The sequence below is a fragment of the Macrobrachium nipponense genome, chromosome 3 (assembly GCF_015104395.2).
Source record: "Macrobrachium nipponense isolate FS-2020 chromosome 3, ASM1510439v2, whole genome shotgun sequence".
NCBI classification, from domain to species: Eukaryota; Metazoa; Arthropoda; class Malacostraca; order Decapoda; family Palaemonidae; genus Macrobrachium; species Macrobrachium nipponense.
Window position 1 is genome coordinate 54,147,167 of NC_087202.1, and position 16,615 is coordinate 54,163,781.

Consider the following 16,615-nt stretch of genomic DNA (forward strand, 5'->3'; position numbering starts at 1 on the left):
TTATCAGTTCTCATTGGTTCGTCTTGACCAATGCTCCTAAAGAGAAGAAAGGTGTGAAAATAAAGTACGTTTAAATAAAAGTTTTCCTTTATTCTCAGTCGTTCGTGTAACAGAAAATTAGGACGCGTTAATTATATTTTTAGCTGATTTTATCCCAAGGTCAACTTGGGAAGTAAGACCCTATGGGTATATATAATATTCTATTTTATCAAAATTGTATATGTATATCGTTATTTCCATTATTATTATTATTACCGGAGACCAAAAGACCTTTCCGTGCATATTTTCTCTAACAATACAGAAACCCATTTCTTTGCGTGCCTAATTGCGCCATTATTATCATCATTATTATGGAGCTATAGTGTCGTCCTATTTTAGAAACAACAAGCAAATGAACAGATTAGAGTGTAATAAAATCAAGGTGACTAACCACGCTGCCTTTCATACAAACAGGCAAATACATGGAGAGATTCTTCCTTAATCAAGCGGGGCTCTAGATTATCCCAACCTCTCCAGAGTTCTCGATGACTTCATCGGAAAAAAAAAAAAAAAAACATCTGTTCAAACATATTCATGGAATCTTCGATGCCGAGATAGACGAGAATTTTGGTTGATGCAAACAGTTAGGCGATAAATTCATCGTTTACTCCGTCCACAGGAGAATTGATTTAAGGAAGTTGTATGGCTTTTGCCAACTTCGTTGATATTTATGGTACCGTGAAAATATAAAACATTACAAAAATAATCCAGAAACATCTCTCTTGTTACCGTTTTTCTCGACATGACCCAGATCAATTGACATTTTCCTCGACTCATTTACTTATTTATAGCAATCAAGGGGACTGCGATCGAGTCAAAATCTGAAATGAGCAGGATAGCTCTTTTACCATTCTAGAGAAGGGTACTCTGAAGGCACCTGCCCAAGGTAACTAAGAACGATGCTAAAACAAGAGTCATTATGGGTGTTGAGGCGCCACTTCCGTGTCCTTCGTCTCCTCTTTCCTCAACCAATCCTTCCTTTTCGGCAGTAGATTCCGCGAAGATGGGCTCCACGTTCTTCCACGTTCCGTTGTGTGGCAAAGGAGGGATATCAAGCACTGTAGTCAAGACTTGGTACACGTCCACCATATTGATAGGGTCAGTCACAAGACCTTCCTTGAAAGCTACAAAATACAATAAAGAAATTAATTAATTCATTAATTAATATGTAAATCTGTAATTTTAAAAAAATCAACCAATAAATAAAAAATATACATGATTACAATGTCAATGCTCACATACTTCTCTAAGCAAAGACCACATAGTTTGAAAATTAAACTTTTGTTCTAAGTTTCTAAATTATACATAATTTTTCCTTGCTTTACGTAATGAAACACAAAATCATTATTTCCCATTCTGAATGTTTATGCTTCAATTTTCCTTTTCTTAAAAAAAAAAAAAAAAAGACTTTTCTTGACGAAGCTCCTCGTATTTTCATCAAGACGTTATTTGAATGAATAAATAATAGTCGCCATCCCTCTCTCATTTCCTCTGTTCTTACCTAATTGTGTGGTTGTAAATTTTCTTGAAGTTGGAACTATACAGAGATTCTATGCCCGAACATCATACCTATGTTGCAATTCTTCATAGTGGATGATCCGGCATTGCATTCACGTAAATCTGGCGCATCATATTATGTACTGAACTGTTTCCAATTCTGGATGAGTAACGTTAGGGAGATAGTCTTAGTAGATACAAAGACAACGCAGCAACAGATGCAGTTGCAAAACCCAGACACCATAAAAAGAGCGAAAGGAAGTCAAGGTTTAGCTTTTAGCAATTTGAAGCTACGGTCCCGAAATCAACCTTTTTGCTTTGAGAAACCATCAATATACCGCATGATTGAGGAAGAAATTTCATCACTTAGGATTTGAAAAGAATTTTCTATAACAGCATGCTACATGTTGAGTTACGATATCAAATATGTGACTTTCTACCCTGGCCGTTAATGGCCTCTTGAGACTTTGCTGTATGTGAGTTTTCGCACATTTTGAGCTATAATGGTTATACGAACGATGATTCTGGATCTCCAAATATTCATGTACAAAGGTATATTGAATGACCTTTCGGGAAGCGTCGTGGAACATTTCATTCAGGTGTCGCCTTATGTAGCCTTATGTATTTTGCTCTATGTTGTCCCTTTTATCCCCTCCCCACCACCAAAAAAAAAGAAAAAAATGAAGTAAAAAAAAACTGGGTAAGACCACTACTGAGAGCTAATCCCACACTCTGGCATTCACTCTAAGAACACACAGTAGCTCTTCCTTACCTGGACCTTTGGCAAAGAATATTCCACGCATGCTAGGCAGTTTGGGGTTTAGACCATGAACACCACTGCCAAACTCTGCCATTCTAGGTGGAACTTGCTTGTCTGATGCTGATGGCATTATAAGGTAACCTATGCCAAAAGAGAAATAAAACAAATTATACTGTCAGGACTCCACACGTTCCAATATTGGATAAATTTTCAACGTCATACCTAAATTTTCAATACACAGATGGAAAGTTATAAAAGAAGCTATCAACACTGATAAATACTCAATAACCCACATTCAAATGTGAAAGTCTCTCCCACAAAAATATGATTATCATTTAGACATACATACACGAATGTACCTTCATTTTACACACTGTATGTTCTTAAGAATTGAAAATTAATGTAAAGACTTTGGTATCACATTTTTCTGTTTTGCTTACTAGGTCTGTTAGGATGAGTACCTAAACAATGCTACAATTCACTGCTACTGCAGATTAATGCAGAGGGTTTATAAAGCATACATAAATGTTTTCCTTTATTCATTTTTGATTTAGAGGTCCACTCTGCCTCTAATCATCCCAGGATACAAAGGTGTTTAAACACAAGGACGTTCTAATTTGAATTTGACTCACAAACATTTTTACTGAAGTGGACTTATTACCTAAATAAATCCTCAGTTTTGTGATGTATTCATCCAGTAGAGAGAAAGAGAGAGAGAGAGAAAAAAAAAATAAAAGTCGAAAATGCCAGAATGCTAACCGGAATTAGGGAAGAGAAGGATGTCAGGGACGTACTTCCCCCTTTTAAAGTAAAAATCATCGGGTATGTCACTCTTCTTGTATGCCGTCAGTCCTGGTATTCTCGAAACTTGGTTGTAGACCTTTGGAAAAGGGAAAAAAGTCGCAAAAGATTGTGAAAGATTACAGTTCTTAAAATTGGTTATTTACTCTTAATTCATCATTTGTCACGAAGTTGAAGTTGACTTCGGCTTTGTTGAAATGATACCCGAGGTATGTAGGGCACAGGAAGTACGTATAGCGTTATTTAAAATTACTCAGAGATATACGTACATATATGATACATAATAAAAACACGCATAAAATTATCTATAAATATGAATAAAAAGGGACCGCATGCCTAATACTTTATAAGAAAATACCTTTTTACAATGTGCTTGCTACTCAAGTAGCGTTCTTCTACTTTGTACCATTGTGAAAACTGATGATGAATTAACTTAATTTAAATGATGACAAAACACTGAGAGGGAGATCTAAAATCGTGTTATAAAAGTTGCATTATCCGGACATTTCAAGTACGATTCTAGATAAAGGATTAAACAATATCAAACAAGAAATGGAAACAAGTATACGTTTACTGATACTTCGGTACTGTAATCTGGTAAAAATATCCTTGAATTGTAAACATCTTGGATCAAAGCGTCATAAAAATGAAACTGCTGAGAATTGAGAAAATTAATGATTAAGACAGCATAACAAAGGAAAACGCGGCACTTTAGGTCGAGCCCGGCTACGTAGATTGCAAATCTACATTGATTTCTGTTAGCTACTGCTTGACTATTAAGTTTTAACTTTCATGTATTAAATCAAGAAAAAAATATCATTTAATTTTCCTTTGCTTATAATAACTCTCCTCTCCTTACCCTCTGAAGATTCTCATCACTGACGTAAAGATACATGACCGAATAGCGATCGCAAATCTTGTCCACCAGAGCAGTGTTGAGATGGCTGTCGATCTCGATGGTTTTGTATCCCGTCTCTTCGCCGACAAACTGCATGCCGTGGTCGCTCGTTATAATGATGTTCACTGTAAACAAACGTAATTTTAGCCTCCAGAAGTTGAATTTTATAAATGTACCACTATATCTGTCGCTATATCTTGTTTATTGGAGTCATTTGCACACATTTTAAAACCAAAAACTTGGACTTAAATTGGAACTCTTGCGAGTAGTCAAATTTTCTTTAGGAACGGAGCATTTTCCATTATAGAAATTCAGGCATTATATTTATAATGAAAAAAAAGTATCTATTTTTTCCCGTTCAGAGTTTTTTGCACTGGGGACAAGAAGCTCTGAAACATAACGTACAAAATTTAAATTTGCAGTCAGTTCGAAAAAAATATAGGGGTAATACTGGCATGAAAAATAAAATAAAACAACAGATTTTGTCCAAAATGCTAAGAGAAGACGCAAATCGCAGTCACGGAAGAGGGATTTTAAAAAGTATTTAAAACGTTACGCAGTTAAACTCTAGTAAACTACGTGCCTGGGACCGCCACTTCCTGTAGTATACTTAGTCCAAGAGGTAAGATACAAAGAAAAATCCTCTCTCACTGACCTTTATCAGACAGGCCTTTCGTTTCTAATTCGTCCATGATAATAGACAGAACACTGTCCAGGTCTTGAAGTTTTTGCAAAACCTCACGAGACTTTGGACCAAAATAATGTCCCGCCAAGTCTGGTTCCACGGTGTAGACCTATGTTCACGAAAATAGATTAAATAAGTAAATTAAAGGGAAACGGGCAGTTCGGAAAGGAACTGTAGGTAGAACTGCCGAAGAAGTAAGAAGTAAATAGTTTGCCTATTAAACAGGGGTTTTCGTTGAACAAAATAGTAGATGGTTGAAATAAAAATAAATAAGACCTCTTAGTGGAAATGTTAACGTAAAAATCAGTTGCCACGAGTCAAATACCACTTTTTGCCAAGAACATTGACGAAAAAATAGCAAGCTTGAGATTATAATCTATTATAGAAAAAAGAACTTGTCAAATATACGTAGTCTCACAACATTGCTAAATGTCTAGACACAAAATGGGGATGGCTATTCGCAAACAGCAGATACGTTTGCAAGAACACAAAAAGCCTAGGCCTAGAGAATACCTGTACAAAATCATATCCTTCCTCGAGTTTTTTCAGCGCTGTCATGCTGCTCTTGAGGAAGTTATCCAATCGGGCTTCCTCGTCCTTGTACGTCTCGCAGTAATGAGTAGTCTTGCCGTCGTAAGGGACCTCGCATCGCGTCCACTTGATTTGGGCCGTCTTCAGCCCGGCCTTCTCGGCTGTAATCCAGATGGGCTCCGATGTCCACCACTGGAGAAGTAATGAAATCTTAGGTCTAGTAATAATTCCATGGCTTCCCTCCCTCCCTCTTGGTTGCTGACTACAGTTTGTTGTAGATTAAGGGACTAACTTGGCCGCATACTTGGCGTAGCGAAAGCCAATGTCATCACGCCTTTCAGTCTTTTACTTCTGTTCGCTGTCTAGTCATAATAACCGGTACGATGATATTACAATATTATTGATATCCACATTAATAATAATATCAACATCAATAATATAACATTATTATTAAAATCAACAGGCAAATGTATATTCCCATTCCCCTTTCCCGTAAATTAATAAAGAGAGAATGAAAATCTGGATGTCTTTAATTTGCAAGGCAATTCTGAAGTCTTTCCCCAGTCATAGACATAATTGAATTATGAATATTGCTTTTATTTTGTGTATATGTACACAGAATTATTCTTATGAATTACTTGAGAATGACATCAACTTGGCCCCGCAGTTTATATGTGTATCAAAATAGTAAATGAACAAATGCGGAGCTTTTCGTGACAACACCTGAGGCTCGTTGTTGGTCGGGGCTTGTGATCATGTTGGGGGGTGGGGGCCGGGGGGAGGTTGAGATGCGGGCGCTGAAAATTGCTGGGCAACTTCCATGATTCTAACTTGTTGTCACCTCTACTCTAGCCCTTGGTTTTGTTTGTGTGGTGTTTTTACGTTGCATGGAACCAGTGGTTATTCAGCAACGGGACCAACGGCTTTCCGTAACTTCCGAACCACGTCGAGAGTGAACTTCTGTCACCAGAAATACACATCTCTAACCACCACTCCAATGGAACGCCCGAGAATCGAACTCGCGGCCACCGAGGTTGCAGGCCAACACCATACCGACCATGCCACTGAGGTGCTCTTCAACCCTTGGATTGAAGCTTCTGGTTTTTTTTACATACATACATATACACATAAAATACACACTCACGTATTCACACATACACACACATGTGTGTGTATAATATATATATATATATATATATATATATATGTCCGTGTGTGTGGCACGTGTATAAATACACACATACTTGTATATATACACACATACTTATATATATATATATATATATATATATATATATATATATATATATATATACATCTGTATCTTTTCTTTTGAGCGACTGACGCCAGCAGAAGTGTTGGTAGTCGGTTTCTCGGCTACGATGAGGCTGGCAGCCCAGAGCCCTTCTGTTAAAGATGGCTCTAGATTCCTATAGCAGATTCAAATCAACCGTGCATCTATTGTCTAGGCCAGTCCTTTACGACGCTCCTGATTGGCTGTTGATAAGCAAATCATAGGGCTGGAAACTCTCAGTCTCTCTAGAGTTCACATAGACAAGATGTACGTTCCACCTCTCCTAAGGAAAACTTTTGAGAGCCGTAGCCCTCAGGAGAGGTGGAACATACATCCTGCCTCTGTGAACTCTCTCGGGAGACTGAGAGCTTCCAGCCCTGTGATTGGCTTATCAACAGCCAATCAGGAGCGTCGTAAGGGACTGGCCTAGATTTCAGACGCACGGCTGATGTGAACCTGCTATAGCATTCCTAATAGGTCATCCATCCAAGTACTGACGTTACTCTTCATTAATTGAATTGTTCATTTATTTCTTACCATCTGATGAAAGTGTGTCGCTGACCTGATATGAACAACTGGATTAAAAACAGAGTAAATTTAAGTAACAGATTGGAATTTGATACATTAAAAAGAAAGAAAACATTATATATCTGTCCTTCCCACGTACCTTTGATCTCACCGTCGTCTGGGAATCGAACAGAGCGAAGACATCCTTGGTTGCGTGATCATAAAAGTAATTTCCGATGATGTTATGGTTTTCTGGATACAGCCCTGAAATGGAAGGAAAAGCCCCGTCATGAAAATTGGTAAGTTCACATTCACCTGTTCTCTTTAAGAAGAGATATCCTTACAAAATGCCAGTCTAACCTTAACAAAACTCTCATTTGACCTTCAGTATTGCCGCACTTAACTCTATATTTCAAATCAGCATTGTGAGATCAACTTTAAATGCTATATTTTAATAAATGTAGTCACCCTCTATACAGTGTTGGTTATGGGCTACTCTATAGTAACAGCTAGCGCCAGAACACGGTTTTTTAGTCAGATACGTATATAATTGTATGTTTTATATATGTATATATACATACTTATATATAAAACACAAAATTGCATATGTATCTGATAAAAAAAGTGATTGGTAGATTCTATATATATATATATATATATATATATATATATATATATATATATATATATATACATATATACACACACACACACACACACATATATATATATATATATATTATATATATATATATATATATATATATATATATATACTATATATAAATGCGTACATACATAAACTATAAAAATGACAATGCGTTACCTCATTGACGACAAATCCACCACTCTGGACATTAATAGTACTGATTAAATAAAAAAACAGTCGAACTATAATTAAGTTTGCGACCTCCACACAATATTTGAGAGATAATGAAGCCTGAGTTGTCTGAACGAAGACGGGAAAGTTGAGACGTTAACGGAGATCTTCGGAGCAATGGCTTTATAGTCTTCATACTTTATGCAATCAATGACGTCATAAACACAAGTCTGCATGAAAACCTCAAGGGTATAGAAATCTAAACAATCAGAACCAACCATTAATTACAAACAAAAAAAGGAAAAACTGCGCCGAAGAAATGTAGCTTTCTGTATTCCGCTACAGCGTATAATCAAGGCCACCAAAAATAGATCTACCTTTCGGTGGTCTCTGTTTAATGCTGTGTGAGCCGCGGCCCACGAAACATTAGCCACGCCCAGTGGTGGCCTGTCCTATATTGTTGCCAGATGAACGATTATGGCTAACTTTAATAACCTTAAATAACATAAAAACTACTGGGGCTAGACGAATGCAATTTGGTAATTTTGACGATTAGATAGTGGATGATCAACATGCCAATTAGCAGCCCTCTAGCCTTATAGATATTAAGATCTGAGGAGGGACAGAAAAAGTGCAGACGGACAGACAACGCCATCTCAATAGTTTTCATTTACAGAAAACTAAAAATTGTGGGTTACCGATGGGAAAAAGAAGGAAGGAACGCAGACAGCTCCGTACATTTTTGAAACTCGTGGCACAGGCTAACAACCGACCCTTACGATATCTTCGGCGGGATCAACAGGTGGATGCCACCGAATCTTTTGGCAAGGCTGGACAAAACAAATACACAAGGTCGCTGGACAGCGCTCTCACGTCACAGAAATTCTCCGAAGATTTCGCGTTCCTGATCTCTCGTCACGGGCACTGAGAAACCCATAATTCCCGTTTTATATGATGCATCAATATGTCTGATTACAAAGACCAGATAGCGAAAATAAACAGAAATAATTCCCGTGGACATGTTTTAAGTAAAATATTCATATATGTCATTTGTCATAAATTTGCATTCATCGGCCTCGTGCACCACTATCATGTCGAGTTCATAAATGACTGTTAGCATGGAAGTCAACCATATGATTACTTAATTGAAATTAATCCAACGGCAGCTTGTGAGCGTCATCGCACTACTCCAGTGGCTCTTATTATACTAAGTATCTTCTTCCGTCGTATTCCTTTCTACTTTAAATTACCTTAAATTAGTACTTTTTATTCCTCTTATTACAATGTTTTTTTTGACCAACTCCTACTACTGAGTACGTAAGACCGGCTACACCAGTCTAAGGGAGCATTCTTCACAAAAAAAAAAGTAAATTCTCTTTTTGAATTAAATTAGGGTATCTGTTAATCAATACCCCACCGACTACACCATTCTCTTATCCGGTCCATGTTCACATTAAGGCTGAGGGCAGCTTCATTCTCAAAAATGGAGACTTTACTACACCCACAAGTGTTGCATCATCGGCAAACTGAACATTCTTGTTTTCCCGGCCACAAACCATGTCACTTGTATAGATTAAAAATAACAGTGAACCGAACACTGCCCTGTGGAACTCCAAACACAATAGGTCTTGGTTCAGTAAAGATCCCGTCCACAGCAACTCGCTGCTGCCTACTGTAAGAAAATCTGGAAGTAATCCTAAAACATATCCAGCCACTCCAAGATTCTGAAGTTTATAAATAAGTGCCTTGTGATTTACTAACTCGAAAGCTGCACTAAAATGTGCCTGAATTACTCAGATTCTTATATGCATATTGCCTATCAGCTAACAATCCTTTTGAATCAACATGTTTATAAGGTGGCTTAAAAATGAGTTTTACAGCAACTTTGGAGAGCACAGGGAGAATAGAGATTGGTCTGTAGTTACTGCAGTCTGCAGATATGCCACTCGTTGGAACAGGCACTGTATTACTGAGCTTGCGCTCATCTGCAAAGATACTATGTCGACATAAAAATCTATAGAATCGACTAAACTTGGGAAACAACACGCAAGAAACTTTAAAAAAAAACAAAGGGTCTTCACGCCAGCTATCAATATTATCAAGAATTTTCTTAACATCCCTAGAGCGAAACGCAAATTTTGTAAGAGGTTCAGGATGGCAAGCATCAGGGAGATAGACAGCCTCAGCTGATTGCTTAGCTTCAAAAGACCGATGAAGCAGTCCAGCCTTTTCTATAGGGCCAGTAACCAATCTACCATTATTTGCTAGTACTGGTGGGATCGAAGACGGGCGTGACCCAAAAATAAATGCCAGTTTGGTCCACCACAGATGAGGCTGAGTAATTCCTTCAAGTTTCCTCTTCAAGGAATTATTGTAATTTCTCTCGGCTGTTTGTAAGTTTTATTCGCAACATGGTGAGACTCAACAAGAAGGGTGTAATTATCATTTGAACGATTTCGTCGCCATGCGATAAATTTGGTCTGTTATGGCAGGTTCATCTACAAATATCATCAAACCACGGCTGGTCACTTGTCCTAAATTTGATGGCCTTTCTAAGGACATATCCAATTAAAATAGCCATCAGCATTTCATTTAACTTCTTTGGATTAGTATCAACTATAGCATCTGAGATATTAAGTGCCCGACAAGCTTCAGTTATGTGATCCCAATTGGCTCTGGATTTCAACCTGGCCATTTTTAAATCGACAACAGCTAGCATACCTGTAGTCACTCGAAAACTGCCAGCATGCCTGTAGTTACTCGAAAATAACCAGGATACCTGTAGTCACTCGAAAACAGCCAGCATACCTGTAGATAACGTTATCTGAGCAGGAAAGGACAACGATGGATAGACGGAAGTGGCCCACCGAGCCCTCACTCCCTCCTTCACGAATTGGTTGAAAGCTGGTAAGGCTCCCTCCCTAAACATCTCCAGGTAGTCCCACCGAAACCTGAAATACAACGGATTGAATGTTGAAAGCAGCTGAAGTTCTCCAAAAGGATATTAATGGTCTCTCGTCTGAAGCCATATATGATTCTTAAATGGATGGCGTCTATAAACCTTGATGTTGTCTGAAAGGATAAATACGTCTTGTTTACATTTGAAATTTTGTTAGCTCTTTTGAATTCAAGATCTCAGCGTCGTGTTATAGGCCGGACTAGGTGACCGATGGAGAGTATTATAAAAATATGACCAATATGGGAAAAGGAACTGATGCATACTAGAAATAATTAAAATGTGCTTGGAGGGTAAACCAACTATAAGAGAAAATATATAAAAATACTATTAAAATGAATTTAATAATGATGAGATTATCTGAATATTGAGTACATGCACCTGTGGACAACGCATTATAATTATTTCTGACGTCTAAAATTATTTAGTTAGTAATTCTCAGACATTTAATGAAAACGAAAACAATGTGTGCCATTACTATCAGATGTTACTTTAAATATTTATCTATGATTTTTTGTATTTTTGCTGATCACCCTTCCTCACCCCAACACCGCTAAAAAAAAAAAAACATCCACTACCTTCACTAAGAGCCTAATACTCGTCGTCATATAGATAACGTTTGTTTCATTGGTTACATATTCCATGGCAAAAAGGACATCATCAACTATTTCTCACAACACTACAATAACAACAACATCTACTGCTCACACACAGAAGGATTACTTACCCATCTAAGAGTATATAGAGCAGCTTGGGTTTGTCATCTTCCTCACCATCGGGCGTTGAGTGACAGACCTGAAGGACGGAGGCTGAGATCACCCCCAGGAGAACCCACGGCACTAATGAGGACCGGCCCATTGTAATTCATATCTGAAATTTGGCAACGAGAGTCTTGTCACGGGTGCATTCCTTTCCACCTGAATGATATACATACATACATACATACATACATACATACACACACACACACACATATATATATATATATATATATATATATATATATATATATATATATATATATATATATACATACTATATATGTGTGTGTGAGTTTTGATTTGTTTGAATGTAACCGCCATCTTCCTGAGTCATAGCTATATTCTCTCTCTCTCTCTCTCTCTCTCTCTCTCTCTCTCTCTCTCTCTTCTCACAGATAACTGGGGATGTGATGTGAAAAAAGTTTTGTGCCTATCAATGAATACCAAATTATATCTTATACTGTGTCAGATGACATAAAATATCAATAAATCATTTCTAAAGGCCTCTCTTCCTCTCGCTAAGATGATAAACTTCCTCAACTTTCACAGTGGATTCAAAATTTCAAAGTATTTCGATGGATTAATATATTTTCCAAGCAAATGCGTGAGATGTATCACTCAGAACAACTGTATCTATTACGACTATATCTGCACAACACAGTTGGGTACAAGTATACCAATTCTAAAATTAATTTCATTTTTATCTTCAGCAGCACTGACACCAGTTTACAATAAAAACACAAAAGATGCTGATAAAAGTCTTACAATTGGTTGTTTACGTCACAGGTTGTCACCAAGCTCGGTTCGTAAAAGAAGAAAAAGGAGAAGAAAACCCCCAGAGTGTTTGCTGAATGAACGAAAAGAAAAAGAAATTTCTTTAGCCGAGTTATCGCCCAACCAGTCGCTTCAAGCTACTAAGGAGGAATGACTGTTGTGTCGACAGCGCGCGGGAGAGACTCAAGCTAGCGACAAGGTCCTTCTCTAGAGTATACTTAAAGGACCTTGGCTAGCGAATGTCAAATTGGAAGCCGGAAATAAAAATAGTTCTCGTGCCGTCAGCGGCTCATTCACAATGCCAAGACTTGTTAAATCTTGGGGTATGCCTACTATGCTGTACCTAATATCGTCGATTAGTGACACGCACTTGTGAACACCTGTTGCGAGACACAGGTTGCTTGCCACATTGTAGATTGTATCAACACAAGTCTCGGTGGTCTGTGACTTCACATTTGACTCGCGCAGTCAGAAGTAGTTGCGTTGATAAGCTAGATGGCTGACTATGATTAAGGCATTTATCTCTCTCACCCACTCACTCACTCTCTTGGTTTGCATAAACATAAACGTAACCATACATACAGTATACACAAGGTAAAATACTAATAATTTATCAATTTAATTTACACGTACACTTCTTACAAATATAAACACATCACAATATTATATACATATATATGTATGTATGTATATACATATATACATAATATCTATATATGTATGTGTGTATATGTGTGACAGAGAGACAGAGAGAGAGAGAGAAATTCGGGCAATATACCATTTCCTTCAGGGATTAGTTCATAATGGGTAAAAAGAACCTTACCACTCGAGTCCAACAAGAATCATTTTCTTGTTTTTATTGAATACATATACTATAGTAGAATCACGTCAACTGTGCATCTGATGTCTAGGCCAGTCCCTTACGACGCTCCCGATTGGCTGTTGATAAGCCAATCGCAAGGCTGGAAACTCTGTCTCTCGAGAAAGTTCACATAGGCAGGATGTATGTTCCACCTCTCCTGAGGGATACTTTTGACAGACGTATCCATCAGGAGAGGTGGAGCACACATCCTGCCTATGTGAACTCTCGAGAGAGACTGAGAGTTACCAGCACTGTGACTGGCTTATCAACAGCTAATCAGGAGTATCTTAAGGGACTGCCCTAGACATCAGATGCTCGGTTGATGTGAATCTACTATAGTAACCAGAGGTGAAACTCATCTTCGATACTCCCCCTGAAGTGGAAATTGGCTAATGGATGGGGCCATCAAGTTTTGGAATTCTGTTCTACATATTGTCAAATATTTTCATACAAATCTTTCCTGGATGATTTCACCTTAACCTTCAGTGGCTTATAGCCCTTTCCTCTGACAGACACAAAAGAATATGAACCCATGAAGGCTGGCTACGCATGGACCCACATTCCATTAATTGGCAAAGGAGTGACGCCAAGTACCGAACGCCTACTACTAAATTGACGGGGTCGATCACCACGCCATTCTGAGAAACTAAGAAATACAGTGGACGCTTAGAACATTGCATTTGAAAGTGCAAGGCCATGAATGCACATTAACACGTATATATCAGAACACACTCGCATTCCAAGAAGACTCAGTTCGATTCTCGAGAAAGACCAGACGATTCAAAACCAGAGTGGTAGCAGCCACAGTGGATGAAGATATAGGTCTAGCAAGACATTCTCAAATATCAGTCATTGTGAATGAGGAAACAGGTCTAGCAACCTAATCTCAATGTCATTACTGAAAACAGAAAGGGTAACCACTCTCTAAACTCGTTAGGTGATGGTGCAAATCATTGTTCCTTTGAAAAATCCTTTAATCTCTGGCAAATCCTTCCACTTGGGTATTCTGCTCTCGACGTTACCTGGTCCTCTAGCAAAAAATATTCCCTTCATGATACCCAGACGAGTACCCAGACATGGGATCCTCTTAGCTTGAATCTCCTTGGAGGTGGAACTTGCCTATTCGAGGCTAAGCCCAGTGACAGGTAATTTCAATAAATTATATAGACAAACATAAATGCAAAGCCATGAAAATGCAGATCTTTAAAAGGCAGCTGAGTTTCAAGGGACTTGAAGTTGAATGGACCTCAAAGTTGTTGTGTCCTTCATGTGATTAACAATCACAGCAATATGACATGTCGCTGGGGTTAAAATCTTTTATTTTCCAATGTATTCCAATGTTGAAAACATTTTTATACTATACTGCTCTGATAAGAAGTTGCGAAAATATAGGACGGGAACCGGAATTATACAGTAGTACGAATCAAAATTGAATTACAACTTCTATATGAAACTTAAAATTTTTATGCATTCAATTTGAACCGTGTTGTTTCTCTCCTGAAAAAAAGAAAAAAAGAAGGAAAAAACGGAGCGTTTGGCACGCAAACGCTCATTTTAAACATGAAGGAGCTGGTAACTGTCATTCAGTCACGTCTTACCTGATGGTCCAAACTCATCTTGAAAGCATATAAAATTGTCCTTTCAGATGTTTGACCTAATGTTAATCAAAATGAAAAAAAAATTATACTAGTGTTCAGTCTTAATTTTGTATTGCAAGCCAGACAGATAAGTCAAAATGATGAATAATCACCGTTCTTCGTAACTGCCTAAAAAGAAAGAGCTTTAGTTTACCGCTACACAAAATCCACGAAGTGCATCGATGCTAATCATATTTCCGAGGCCGAGTGTTCACGTTGCGCATCCCTGATTTCTTTTTACACTTTTGTTCACAGATATTCCATTTTTACTCTGCATTCCCTGGGATTTTGCATTTTAAGGGTAATTACTTACGTAATAGTTACGAAAGTGGTTTTTCATTAATATAGTAAAATGAAATTACAAAATTTCGTAGAGAGTGGTGAAGATCGGTAAAAAAAAAAATAGCTTCCTCATTTGATATTTCTTTTAATAAATACATACATACCTATTAATATATATATATATATATATATATATATATAGATATATATCTATATATATATATATATATATATATATATATATATATGTGTGTGTGTGTGTGTGTGTGTGTGTGTGTGTGTGTGTATTGGTGCGCTGATGGAAGGAAAATTATGTATGTAACTGCATTCATTGAACTGTTTAACGACTCGATTATCAATACTTTGAACAAGATTTCAAATAAAATGCTTTAAAGAGCCTAAGGCACGCATCATAGAGGTCGATGGATAAAAATTTATGTCTCATGACTGAATAATTCAAATTCCGAAATAACTGCGTTGATCAAAATTTTAATATGGAAATCTTACTGTAAATAAACAGAATAGAGATTTAATTTCCTAAAAAGTTTCTATCGAGTTTTCAAACTCCTCGACATCGTATCTTCTCTACGGGAAGAGTCATCTAGCGGACAAACCTGAATGACACAGACCACTGCAAGGGGTGACTGTGAGTGAAGAGGTCAGAGAGAGGAAGCAAAGTGTTTTGCAGAACCAAATGCATTTGTAGAAAGACAATCACTACGTTTCAGCAGGACTGGAAAAAACGGATAATAGACTCGCAGTTATGACGTACCTTCATCTGTGACTCAAAGAATGTCCGGAACGTAATTTCCGTCCAAGTGTAGCTTATCAGGGATCTCGCTCCTCATGTAGCAGATGCTCCTGGTATCCTCGAGACCTGGTTATATACCTGTTGTAATAACGAGAATTATATATATATATATATATATATAATTATATATATAGATAAAATATGGCTACTATTATAAAACCTCCAATTTGGTTTGTTTATTAAAAAAATTTTAAACCAACAACCAGAGTTGATAAAAGATAAAGTAAGGATCAGGTTATCATATACTATGAGAGAGTGTTTTTCCATGCCCAGCAAAAGAATTATTACTCGAGATAGACAAATTGGATATTCTGTGTCAATGACATTAGAGGTGGCGTTGCCGTATTGGTTCAGAGGAAAACAAATGATGCACAGAATAGATTAGAACAACCGACGTAATGCAGAAGCCTTACGAAAAAACAGAATGCTTGTCAAAAAATATAAACAACGAAGAAAAATGAACGTGCTTGAAGGCGGCAGGTACATTGTGTTGTTTCTTATCCGTGGGCAGGAAATAATGAGACGGGCAGGTGTCAGGGAATTACTAATATCTTTACCTAAACCAAGTGTTAAGGAGAGACTTAATATTACGCGAAAATATCAAATGCTGAGGCATGGAGGCTGGCTTATTGTAGCCAGAAAACAACCAGTTTCAGGGAAAGTATGCTACATGTAACGTACTACATCACATTTCGTACGA

The 16,615-nt window shown here is 37.5% G+C and overlaps 1 protein-coding gene across 2 annotated transcripts; it reads right to left on the reverse strand.

Annotated features, from left to right (window-relative positions):
* Positions 1 to 69: 69 nt before the first annotated feature.
* LOC135221785 (glycerophosphocholine cholinephosphodiesterase ENPP6-like) lies at positions 70 to 12,788 on the reverse strand. Of its 2 annotated transcripts, none has more exons than XM_064259633.1 (10): positions 12,667 to 12,788; positions 11,516 to 11,658; positions 10,641 to 10,783; positions 7,173 to 7,276; positions 5,194 to 5,403; positions 4,651 to 4,789; positions 3,957 to 4,120; positions 3,056 to 3,176; positions 2,309 to 2,437; positions 70 to 1,163 (listed from the first exon to the last, which is right to left on the reverse strand). In XM_064259633.1, exons 2-10 carry the CDS (start codon positions 11,644 to 11,646, stop codon positions 892 to 894), a joined length of 1,413 nt encoding a protein of 470 aa, XP_064115703.1. In that variant the 5' UTR covers positions 11,647 to 11,658; positions 12,667 to 12,788; the 3' UTR covers positions 70 to 891. The 2 variants fall into 2 exon arrangements, with proteins under 2 accessions (XP_064115703.1, XP_064115702.1); XM_064259632.1 differs by lacking the exon at positions 12,667 to 12,788 and adding an exon at positions 12,315 to 12,502.
* Positions 12,789 to 16,615: the final 3,827 nt, after the last annotated feature.

What these genes read in the sequence shown, in the direction of transcription:
- LOC135221785 (XM_064259633.1), bottom strand. Translation starts at nt 11,646, where the DNA reads ATGGGCCGGTCCTCATTAGTGCCGTGGGTTCTCCTGGGGGTGATCTCA. An exon ending in CTCTATATACTCTTAGATGG is followed by an intron (nt 10,784 to 11,515) that starts GTAAGTAATCCT and finishes GTTGTATTTCAG; the next exon opens with GTTTCGGTGGGACTACCTGG. An exon ending in CCTTCTCTTCCCTAATTCCG is followed by an intron (nt 2,438 to 3,055) that starts GTTAGCATTCTG and finishes CTTTTGGCATAG; the next exon opens with GTTACCTTATAATGCCATCA.